The 12,453-nt window shown below is 41.8% G+C and overlaps 1 protein-coding gene across 2 annotated transcripts in view; it reads right to left on the bottom strand.

Moving 5' to 3' along the window:
* BBS2 (Bardet-Biedl syndrome 2) overlaps nt 1–10,371 on the bottom strand; it is a 33,371-nt gene extending 23,000 nt beyond the window's left edge. For both annotated transcript variants that reach the window (XM_047078430.1, XM_047078429.1), the window contains exons 1-2: nt 10,085–10,371; nt 4,917–5,144 (exon numbers count right to left, since the gene is read on the bottom strand). In XM_047078430.1, coding sequence (XP_046934386.1) covers nt 4,917–5,144; nt 10,085–10,201 — 345 coding nt within the window. In that variant the 5' untranslated portion in view covers nt 10,202–10,371. The remainder of the gene's footprint in view (nt 1–4,916; nt 5,145–10,084) is intronic.
* Between the last annotated feature and the right edge of the window lie 2,082 nt (nt 10,372–12,453).

Raw genomic sequence — 12,453 nt, forward strand, 5'->3', positions numbered from 1 at the left:
AAATCTCAGATACACTGATGCACAGGCACAGTGGACATAAAATAGATCCTCATTTTTATTTGGACACTCAAATCCCTCTGTCGTCATTTGTGAGAAGCCACGTGGTCTCGTGAGAGGCAGCCCAGGACTGTCCATTGAGGACAGTCACTGTGGCTTATTTGTGCTTCTACCAGGATGAGCACTGATTCAGGATCAACTCAGGCCACTGGCCTCTCACACTAATCTGCTGCGATAAACTGCTACAAAATCCAAGGCTCTCTAGAACTACTAGTTCTCGGGGACCAATTCTTGACAGAATCAAACTTACGCCTTTAAAACACCCAAACTTTTGGGGGCGCCTGGGTGGCGCAGTTGGTTAAGCGGCCGACTTCAGCCAGGTCACGATCTCGCGGTCCGTGAGTTCGAGCCCCGCGTCAGGCTCTGGGCTGATGGCTCAGAGCCTGGAGCCTGTTTCTGATTCTGTGTCTCCCTCTCTCTCTGCCCCTCCCCCCGTTCATGCTCTGTCTCTCTCTGTCTCAAAAATAAATAAACGTTAAAAAAAAAAAATTAAAAAAAAAATAAATAAATAAAACACCCAAACTTTTGTAATCTATTTTAACCACTTTGCATGGAAATCTTTTTATTGCTTATTACCCAGTTCTCTTGCTACTAGTCCTTTTACTTGTAAAGTTACTAAGAATTCTGTACAAAGAGTAATAAGCCATCCAGAATTAATAAATGTCCCAGACTTCTTGAATAAAGTATATAAGCATAATTTAACTTATTTTTAGAAAATTCAAGGAAATCTTTGGAAATACTAACTGTTTATTATTAGGAAAACAGTCCTTATTTATATAATCTTTATGTAGGAAAACTATTTAAAAATTGGCTATAAAAGAAAGAAAACTTATTAGAAATCAAAACTGCTAAATGGTCAATAACTCAAAAGACAAAGTTAAAAGGTAAACAATAAACTGGGAAAAAATATCTACAATATATGAGCCAAAGGACTAATTGTTTTTTAAATGAGCTAATAAAAAGCAAATAAATAAGAAAAGAGTAAACACCCCAAGCCAAAAAACAAACCAAACAAACCAAAAAGAAAATGAAAAAAACAAAAAACAAACAAACAAAAAGGCAATTCACAAGAAATACTAATCACCACCAAACACGAAAATCCTCATTCTCACAATATATCATTTTTCATTTTTAAGATTAGAAAGATGAAAGATAACAAGATTATCCATTGTTGGTTGGGGTGTGATAAAACAGACACTCTCATATTCTGAGGGGAAGGTGGAAAACAGTAGTCTTTATATAGAACAATTTAGCAATATTCATCATTTAAAAAAGATTTTTAACTCAGTAATTCCAAAGCTCAATTCTTGACACCATTAATTTTATGTGTCAACTTGGCTAGGCCATGGTACCCAGATATTTAATCAAAAACATCATTATAGGTGTTTCTGTGAAGGTATTTTTTAAAATGAGATCAACACTTAAATCAGACTTTGAGTAAAGCAGGTTACCCTCTATAATGTGGGTGGGTGGGCCTCACCCAATCAGTTGAAGGCCTTAATAGAAAAAAGACTGAACCCCTGGAGAAAGGCTTCTGCCACCAGACTGTATTCAGACTTAAGTTTCAACATCAACTCTTCCCTGGATCTCCAGAGAATTTGCCTAACCTGCATATTTTGGACTTGCCAGCCTCCACAACTGCATGAGCCAATTTCTTAAAATAAAGCCACCAATCTCTCTCTCTGTCTCCCTAGAAGTATATATACACACATACACATCCTACACTCAATTTCAGTCTTATACAAAAACATAGGAAGAATATCTTTGTGCTCCTGAAATAGGCAAAGACTTCTCAGGACAGAAAAAGCACCAACTATTAAAGAAAAAAAACTGAACAGCTACACTTCAACAAAATCAAAAACTTTTGCTCATCAAAAGACACGTACTTATTGGAATGAGCCACATACTGGGAGAATATGTTTGTTACATGTATTGTTATTTGTTATATATATTGTAAACATTGTTTTATATATATACATATATATAAGAATTTGTATATAGAAAATCTATAAATCAATAGTATATACAAACTACCAATAAAAAAGGCATTTTGTATATTTGTATATGTATATTTGTATAAAGAAAATCTATAAATCAATAGTGTATACAAACTACCAATAAAAAAGGCAAAAGACCTAGACATTTCACAAAAGAAGACACACGACTAGAAAATAAACACAAGAAAAGGTGTTATATATCACTGGTCATGAGGGAAATGCAAAATGAAGCCAAATACGACACCACTTCATACCTCAAAATGGCGACAATTAAAAAGACTGGCATAACCAAATGTTGACAGAGTATGGAGCAACTGGAACTCACGTACATTGCTGATGGGAGGTGTGAAATGGTACAACCATTCCTAGGTATCACCCAAGATAAATTAAAACATATACCCGCAAAAAGACAAGTACCAAAATATTTCTAACAATTTTATTAATAACTGACCAAAAGTAGAAATGACTCAGTATGTCCATCCTACATGTCTATGATCAGAAGAAGGGATACACAAACTGTGTAATATTCACACAATAGAATACCACTCAGCAACAAAAAGAACTACTGCTCTCTGCAAAACCTTGGATGCCTCTCACAGACCTGCCAAATGCAAGCCAGATACCAAAGAGTCATTCTGTATGATCCCATTTGTGTGAAGTTCAAGAACAGGGAAAGCTAAGCTAAGCTGACAGAAATCAAAACGGTGAAAGTCTGTAAGATGGAAGAAATGACTGGAATGGGGCACAACAATATTCCCTGAAGTGATGGAAATGTTCTGTATTTTTATTGGGCATGTTGGTTACAGGGATCAAAACTCACTGAATAGTACGTGTAAAGTTTGTGTATTTCACTGTATGTACAATTTTATCTCAATTTTAAAATACAAAAAAAAAAGGGTAATTGCATTTCTAGGAACTTATCCTTAGAAAATAATCAGAGAAATTGGCAAAGACATATGCTTATCAAAGTATCAACTGTAATACAGAAACTGTGAAAATAACATAAATATGAAACAATATAGAACAGATTAAGCAAATTATAATATATTAACAAAATGAAAAAAAAACATAGAGCCTAGTAAGAATGATGCAGGGATATACAGTGACTTCATATAAAGATGCTCACAATATAGCATTGAATAAAAAGGCTGTGTGCAGTAGCCAGGGAGTAGAGACAACACAAATGTCCATTAATGATGAGTGGATAAAGAAAATATGGCATGTCCATAAAATGGAATATTCTTCAGCCATAAAAAGAATGAAATACTGATACATGCTACAACATGGATCAACCTTGAAAATATTATCCTAAGGAAAGGAAACTCGTCACAAAAGACCATATATTATATGATTCTGTTTATATGAAAAGTCGAGAACAGGCAAATCTACAGAGATAGGAAGTAGATCAGTGGTTGCCTAAGACAGGTTGGGGGACAATGAAGATTGACTACTAATGGGTATGGGGTTTCTTTTAGGGATAATGAAGATGTTCTAAACTTGATAGTGGTGATAGCTGAGTAAGTCCCTCAATAAACTAAAACTATTGGATTGTACATTAAATAGGTGAATTGTATGGTATGTGAAGTATATTTTAAAATATCTTATTATAATAATATAAATTAGAGGGTAAAAAAATGATCACATTTTGTAAAAAATTTCACCTAGTGGGGTGCCTGGGAGACTCAGTTGGTTGAGCATCTGACTCTTGATTTTGGCTCAGGCCACGATCCCAGGGTCACGGGATCGAGGCCAGTGTTAGGCTTTGTGCTGAGCATGGAGCCTGCTTGGGGTTTTCTCTCTCTCTCCCCCTCTGCCTCTCTCCCTGGCTCGCATGTGCTTTCTCTCTAAAATAAAAAATACAGGGGCGCCTGGGTGGCGCAGTCGGTTAAGCGTCCGACTTCAGCCAGGTCACGATCTCGCGGTCTGTGAGTTCGAGCCCCGCGTCAGGCTCTGGGCTGATGGCTCAGAGCCTAGAGCCTGTTTCTGATTCTGTGTCTCCCTCTCTCTCTGCCCCTCCCCTGTTCATGCTCTGTCTCTCTCTGTCCCAAAAATAAATAAACGTTGAAAAAAAAAAAATTTAAAATAAAAAATACATAAATAAATAAATAATTTCACTTAGTAAAAATCAGTTTAAGAGTTACGTGTTACCTCTAGATGGAGAAATCATGAGTATTTTTTTTGTTTCCATATCTTTTCTATAATAAATATGAATAACTTGAGTATTAAAGCTGCAGTAGCCTAAGGGCACCTGGGTTGCTTAGTCGGTTACGTATCCGACTTCGGCTCAGGTCATGATCTTGCGGTCTGTGAGTTCAAGCCCCATGTCAGGCTCTGTTGCTGACAGCTCGGAGCCTGGAGCCTGCTTTGGATTCTGTGTCTCCCTCTCTCTGTGCCCCTCCCCTGCTCACACTCTGTCTCTCTCAAAAATAAATAAACATTAAAAAAAATTTTTTTTAATAAATAAATAAATAAAGCTGCAGTAGCCTATAGATGGCAGGCCACAGTAAGCGCTTCTCCTACAAACTACTATACTAAATTTTAATGCAAAGCCACCAGGAGGTCTGTCTACTGACCTCCTGGCTCTTGGCTGAGTTCTCAATAGATCTTGACAGATGGTGGTATCACAGATATACCTCATGGGAGACAAGCTGGAGTGTCACCAAGTGGTTACCAACCATGATAAAACAAGTAAGTGTCAAACAGATAATGCAGATATAAATGGAAAAAATCTCCGTGTTGTTTACATCACAAGAGCCATACGATAAGCAAACCAAAATAAATGTCTGATCTCTTTCAATCATAAAAAGCCAATGGACATTAATGAGTAACAGGAATATCATGGTTATAAAGGGGTATACTTGCCTCTCTGTAGAACAAATCTGAATTATTGTAGACATCATAAGCCAGAAGATTAGTCTGTGTCCCCACCAAAAGAGCATCATAGCCAAGTTCTGGGTTCAGTACTCCTGCAGTCAGGCAGCTGACTGCCTGGTTGATGTTGAGAAGTGAAACATCAGACTCCAGGGGGCTCTGGAAGACCCTGGATGCACTGACATGCTGACTCCGGGTATGAGGATTGTGAATAAAAACCTAAATTAAAAACAGTTAATTACATCCCCTTAAAATACCAAAACTGTAAAATTAACATACATTTATTAAGAGACCCATGGTATTAACAGATATCAACACTAACAAGAGGTCACTTTAACCACCTACAAAACACTCATACACAGTTATGTCTATTGCTAGCTTTCAACCACTATAAATTATGGAAATTCAGTGGTTCTTAGCCTTGCAAAGAACAAGGTAATGGACAAGATGCAGTTGTTGCTTCCAGGGGCAGCTTACAGGCTACCCACCAGCAGGATGTCAAGTACTCTTATGAACTAGCCTCTTCCTGATCAACCTTCCGGAAGCGTTACCAGCTACAATGTGGTTGCTACACACTAAGAAGATCACACAGCATACAGTAATAAACACTTCCTTTAGCATCTTTCATCCCAGCACCTCATAAACTCACTTCCTAACCCTTAAAACTGGCTGTTTTAGGGGTGCCTGGCTGGCTCATCTGGAAAAATGTGTGACTCTTGATCTCAGGGTTGTAAGTTGGAGCTCCATGTTGGGTGTAAAGATGACTTAAAAAATAAAACTTAAAAAAAAAACTGGTTGTTTTAAGGGCTAAAACTGGAAGTTTCAAAGTCTGGCAGTTAGTAGATCTGTTTCACAAATGTAAACTGAGTCACGCGATCAAGCTTCTTCAAGGTTTCACGGACCATACTAGTAAGACGGAATTAAATAATTAATCCAAACTGAGCAGTTTCAACTACCATATACATATATACATACACACACTCACATATGTGTGTGTGTGTGTGTTATCCCAAAAGGGGTAACTGGATGTGGGGCAGAGGTATATTGGATACTAACACGGCTGTGGCCCCAAAAGGGCACAGAACAAAAACAGACATGTAGTATATCTGTGGTATTAAAATTTCATTAAGGAAATCTTCACGGTCTCTACGAAGAAAAAAAGGGTGGGAAATACTGCACTAGGGACCCCTTAAGCCTCTTCCAGTTTTAAAATCCACTGATTTTAAATCAGTACTTCATCCCTTTGGTAGAAATCCAAATAGGAATAATTTTAAGTTATTGCCTAAACAAGACAGCCTGTTCAACAACAAATAATTTTCAAAGGAATTGACTGGAAATACACAGAAAAGGTATGTAGCTATGGAATATCATGCTCATGTCCTCATTCGTGTAATACTTTGTAATGTGCTTTAATAAGTGTTACTGCATTTGATCCTCACAGCAAGCTCGGGTTTACAGAGGAGGTCAAAAAGGTTAATGCCCTTTCCCAAGGTCTGGCGACTGTTAAGTGACAGGGCAAAGACCCGAAGCCTGGCATCTGGTTCCAGACCCTACACTCTGGCCATGATGTCTTACTTCCTTTTATAACAGTTCGGAACAAAAGAATTCTTTCAGAGTCTCCCAGTAATTAGACAGGCTGGAGAACAGGAGGAGAAATCACTTTTGGACTTGCTGTGCATTGCTATTGGAACAGAAAGAGTTTGAGATTCCCAGGAGCCGACTTCTCCCTAGCTTCCCTCCTGCCGTTCTTGGGTTCCGGGAGACCTACTTGTCCCTCGGGCATGGAAAAAGCCAAGCTCAGTCACACAACAAATGGATCACTCTCTGTGACTGGCTGAAGTTCACACAACATTTATTCTAACTGAGGGGATACTAATGAAAGTAGAAATCCAACTGGCCCCCTCAGCCCCATAGGCGAGAGAAAAAATGTCCCCAGAGGAAAACACTAATGTTCATCTTGCGAGAAACCCCTTTTTAAAATATCCTTGCTCGAAACAAAACAAATAAAATCCTTGCTCAGGCTCAGAGGCCAGATTCCAGTAAGTCAGATTCACATTCTCAACAGAATCCTACTTATAATGTCAAAATCCTGTTTCTGGAGACGTGAGCTCCAACGGTCAAGGAGGGCTTCAGCCTTACCTGGAATGTTTAATTGTTTTTAAAAAAGAATATATTCCGGTATTACTTGGATCATAAAATACTACCGTTTTTAAATCTTAATATGAAATATCAGGTCATAAATCCAGATTTGTTTAAAGTTCTAAAGAAAAGATCCAATTACACAGGCCACAGGACTTTCTCGTCCTCTGTCTCTTTTTTTCCAACTCCAGAAACAGACCTCGACTCCAGTGTCCCTGACTTTCACTCTAGATCACATTCTAATGAAAGGGTTTCCATAAAAACCTCTGCCTGATCTTCCTGCTTCCACCGCTAGGCTTAGCTCCCTGCATCTCTGTTGCAGTACCAGCCAGTTATCCTTTAAAACATTAACCAAACCCCATCACCCAAAACAATGATGTTTACATGGCCTACAGGCCCTATATGATCCCGCCCCTGGCTACCTCACTGCTTCCCTCATTCCGTTAGAGCCCTCACTTCCCTGGAACACACCAAGCTACTTCCACCTCAAGGACTTTGCACTTGCTGATCCCTCTGCCTGGAAGGCACTTACTCCACAAATATGTGGGGCTTGTTTCCTCCTTTTCTTCAAATCTCTGATCTACAATGATCTTATTAGAGGCCTAGGGATCACTCTGTCTAAAATAGCAATCTCTTGGGGCGCCTGGGTGGCTCAGTCGGTTAAGCGTCCGACTTCAGCCAGGTCACGATCTCGCTGTCCGTGGGTTCGAGCCCCGCGTCGGGCTCTGGGCTGATGGCTCGGAGCCTGGAGCCTGTTTCCGATTCTGTGTCTCCCTCTCTCTCTGCCCCTCCCCCGTTCATGCTCTGTCTCTCTCTGTCCCAAAAATAAATAAACGTTGAAAAAAAAAAAATTAAAAAAAAAATAAAATAAAATAGCAATCTCCCATCATCTCTATCCCCTTACTGTTTCCCCGCCCCCCATGGAGACATTATCTGCTGTTATTTATATGTATATATAAATATATGTTAACATATAAATAAAATATAAAAAATAAAAATATACAAATATAATACAAATATACGTATTTTATTTTATCTCCCCCTGGTGTCTGGCTCCCCCTCTCAAATGTAAGCTCCGAATGGGTGAGGTTTGTCACTTTCAACCTTGCAACTGCAAAGCTAAGAACAGTGTGCGGCAGTAGTAAGCCCTCAACAAATTAGGGGTGGGGCCAATATTGATGGGACCTTTTCAGCCCATTTATTTAGCTGCCATGCACCCACAGAACTATACGAATTTCTTTTTGGCATTTGTCAGTACCTCTTAACAGTAACTAACATTATCACATGCCAGGTTCTGTGCCAGGGGCTCTACTACATTATACTACCTAATGAAAATGAAGTGTAATGACTTTCTACTTATGTATCCCAAGGCATATTACATAACATACACCATAGGTAGAAGTGTCTTGAAAACTATAAACTGGGAGCCTGGGTGGCTCAGTTGGTTAAGCCTCCGACGCTTGATTTTGGCTCAGGTCATGATCTTGAGGTGGGTGGGATCAAGCCCTACATTGGGCTCCGCACTGATGGCACAGAATCTGCTTGGGATTCTCTCTTCCTCTCTGCCCCTCTCCCCACTTGTGCATGCACGCACGTTCTTGCTCTGTCTCGAAATATGTAAAGTTTAAAAAAAAAAAAGAAAGAAAATTTTAAACCATTATATAAATATTAGCTTATTAAATCCACATTTTAATCCACACTGGGTTGGGGCACCTGGGTGGCTCAGTCCGTTAAGCTTCTGACACTTGATTTCGCTCAGGTTATGATCTCATGTGAGATCTCATGTCAGCCTCTGTGCTGACAGCACGGGGCCTGCTTAGGATTCTCTGTCTCTGTCTCTCTCTGTCAAAAATAAATAAATAAACACTTTTTAAAACTCCACACTGGGTCAAGAACAGGTACTTTAACTTCATTGCCACCACTTTCTAGTTGCATGACCTCAAGCATTACTTTGAACTTCTCTGAACCGCTATTCTAATCAGTAAAGTAGGAGTAACAAAAAGAAAATAGCAATTAACAATTAGTGGCTTATATGCCTACATTTCTCATATGTCAAGCGCTTTACATGTATTAACTTATTTAGTCCTTATAACAACCCTGTGTGGCAGATACTATTATTACGAACTTTGCCCAAGGTCATGAAATTAGTAGGTACTAGAGCCAAGACCTGTGCTATGCTGCTACTCTTGGCATTGTAGCAAGGATGAGGAGATAATTAATGTAATGAAGCCTTGTACCTATTAAAAGTTATTGCGCTTGGTGTCACTGTATTCCATGTATTTGGTCGTGCCTCCATCAGTGCCTTGATTTGCCTTGTCTGCAGCCCTGAAGGATTATAAGCTTTGTGAAAGCAGGGATTCCAGCTTTATCTCTGAATCCCCAACATCTAGCACAAGGGAGGTGTTAAGTTTCCTGAATGTTAAATGACCATGTCTTTTTCACCTCTGTGACTCCCACACCTTGCACAGCATCTGGCACATAGTAAGCGCCTAACGGGTACTTAGCGAATAAATTGTAGGAAAAGACATAAATGTACATGGATAAAGATCAGGTGAAAATTAATTATTTAACTTAGGGGTCTTTGTATTTTTTTCCCTTTTTTTCTGTAAAGTTGTCTGGCTCGAGAGGCAATATAAAATAGTGGAAGGAGCTCCAGAGTGACAGGCAGAGGCCCTGGACTCAACTCTGGGGTGGGCTACCACTCCTAACCCTGACCAAGCCCCTTCCCTTCTGGGGACTTTTCTTCCCCAAGCTCCCTATCTGCACAGGAACTCCAACACTGTCCAAGTCTAAAGGCCTGAAGACAAGTAAAGTTAAGTGCTTAAAAAAGCCCTTCATGCGAGACCCCATTATTCTTCCTTATTCTGCGCGGGAAGGACGGCTACCGACGCTACCGCCCGGTCGCCGGGCAACCGTGGCTGGGGGCGGGGTCGCAGGGTGAGGGGCGGGTCGCATCGGAGCGGCCTGCGGAGATCCTGGGGACTCTAGGGACCCGGGCTCGGTGTGGTAGGAGCGGTTACCTTGCCCGCTTGGGTGGCGGCTGCCAGGCACGGGTGAATCCCGTCGTAGCGCCCTATGGCCACCATGCGGGGGCTGATTTTGTGGCGCAGTTTCAGGGTGAACACAGGCAGCAGCATGATGGCGGCGGCTCAGAAGAGGGCTCGGCCCCCGAGGCATGCGTAGCGGAGCCGGCCTCACCCGCCGCGGTGCGGGGCTTGGGGACCAGAGCAGCCCGTCTTCAGCTGCTTCAAACCTGGCGCGAAACAGTGCGGGATCTAGGAGGCCCCCAAACCGCCCGCTCTTTTCTTTGGCTGCTCAGGCCCGCCGAGCCTCTTCTGCGGCTGCGCAGGCTCCGCCCGGGTCCTTCTGCGCCTGCGTGGTCCGAGAGCCTGATCCTGAGGTTGGTTCGCTTTCTTTGGTGGAGTTGCGTGTTTTTTGTTGCTGTTAACTTGACCCAGTTCCATCCCACTGTACGAATGGGTCTGAGCCATTGCACCCCCGGGGCTTCTCCTAGCACCACAACCAAGCTGCACCCCTGCAGATTCCACACACTAGTACCGCACTCCCAAAGGGTCATTAATTCAAGAAAAGGTGTCTTGGATGCCTGCTCTGCCTTTTGATTTAACTGTTAGTCGAGGCAAACCACCGTGGTTACCTGCACTAACTATACGATCCTTTCCGGATAATTTTTTTAATCACGCTTTAGACTCTCATGTTTAAATAGTCTAGGGCCCCGCTTGTAAAATTCCCTATATATCTTTAAATGAAAACGTGCATAATTGAAACGTCACTGAACTTCTCATCGTTCATTCAAGTACACAGTGTGTCAGGCACTGTTCTAGACAAAAGAGGTACAGCAGTAAACATAGCGTTTACTACTCCACTGGTGCTCTCCTGGCACTAACGTATTTGTCACCAGAGACCACCACTAAACAAGAAATACATGTAGTAGGTCATTTGGTAATAAGAACTATAAAGTTAAAGGAGGAAAGAGGGGTAGAGGGTTGGAGGAAGTGGGGTACTAAATTAGGGTGGCAGGGAAGAGACCTCACTGACAATTGACATTTAGGCAAGGACTTGCATTGAGGCATTCAGCCTGGAAGAGTGTTTCAGCCGGTACAAAGGCCCTGAGAGCTCCCTCTGGCTGCCTTCTGGAGATAGACATTTAAAAGTGAGAGATGAGATTAATAAAAACCAAAAGAGGAGACTGAGAAGGAGCAGCCATTGAGGAAGTAGGACCAGGAGTATAGTGTTCCGTAAGCCAAGTGAAGAGAGGGAGAAGGAAAATAACAGTGTCAGATGCTGTAAGTAGGTCTTAAAAGATGAGTTCTAAAATGTTCTTGTTACTTGGGTTTTGTAATTACAGCTGTACAAATGAACACCTTTCTTAAAGCCTACCGGTGTGTCTGTGACTAGGTACAACCTCTTTTGGAGATCATGTCAAAGGACTAAATTTGAGATCCTTGATGGAATGTCAGACCTCAGACAATGGACCTCTGCACCTCCTCTGATAGGCCTTGCCTCTGAGTTCTCCCAGCCCCTTTCTGCCCTACCACTTCCCCTGTCACTTAGGGAGACATCACAGTTCCTAGGAGTTCCCCGTAGTGGGAATTGCCCTGGGCTTGTCCCCCTGCCCTCATCCATCAGAATTTACTTTGTTTTGTGAAGTATCCTTCCCCTCCACCTCCAGACCCTACTTCCATGAAGTTGTCATCAGACTGAATCCACTCCACTCTGCTAATAGCTGATCTCAGCTTGATAGGCCACCTTTCCCACGAACAGCTTGAAAGGCATGAATCTCTACTAGAGATCACTTCAGGGCATCAGTTTCGGACAGACGTTTATCGAGGGTCTCCATATGCCTGGCAGTGTCAGAGGACCTATGAAAACAGCAGTGAACAAGAAAGATGTAATTGTGCCCCTGTGGAGTTTACAACCTAGAGGACGTAGGGAGCAACAAACATTACCCATGAAAGCAAGTAAGATCATTTTGTCTGGTCATAAGGCTGAGGTGCTGGATAGGCCTCAGGGAAAGCCTCTCAGGAGAAACCTGAACTAGGATCTTTATGACAAGAAAGCAGCAGCCATTAGAAAGTGTGGGGGAAGGGCTTCCCGCACAGAGGCAACAATAGGGGGAAAGGCCCAGGTTGGGCATGTTCGAAGATCAGGAAGAAGACAACGTGGCTGGAACCTAGTGAGTGAGAAAGAGGTCACATCACCTAGGGCTGTGAGCCATACCGAGGAGCTTAGCAGGTGGACAAGTCCATGTCTAACTGGATTGCCCTGTGAGGCTGGCCTTGGTCTCCACCTACCCAGCGAAGCCTCACTCACTTTATGTACTGCCTTGGTGGTCTGGACCTTTATGGTTTCTCTTCCTAACGGGACGTTG

The sequence above is a fragment of the Lynx rufus genome, unplaced genomic scaffold (genome assembly GCF_022079265.1).
Source record: "Lynx rufus isolate CCGP_SWC_20201006 ecotype Redwood Valley unplaced genomic scaffold, mLynRuf1.p SCAF_16, whole genome shotgun sequence".
Classification (NCBI taxonomy): Eukaryota; Metazoa; Chordata; class Mammalia; order Carnivora; family Felidae; genus Lynx; species Lynx rufus.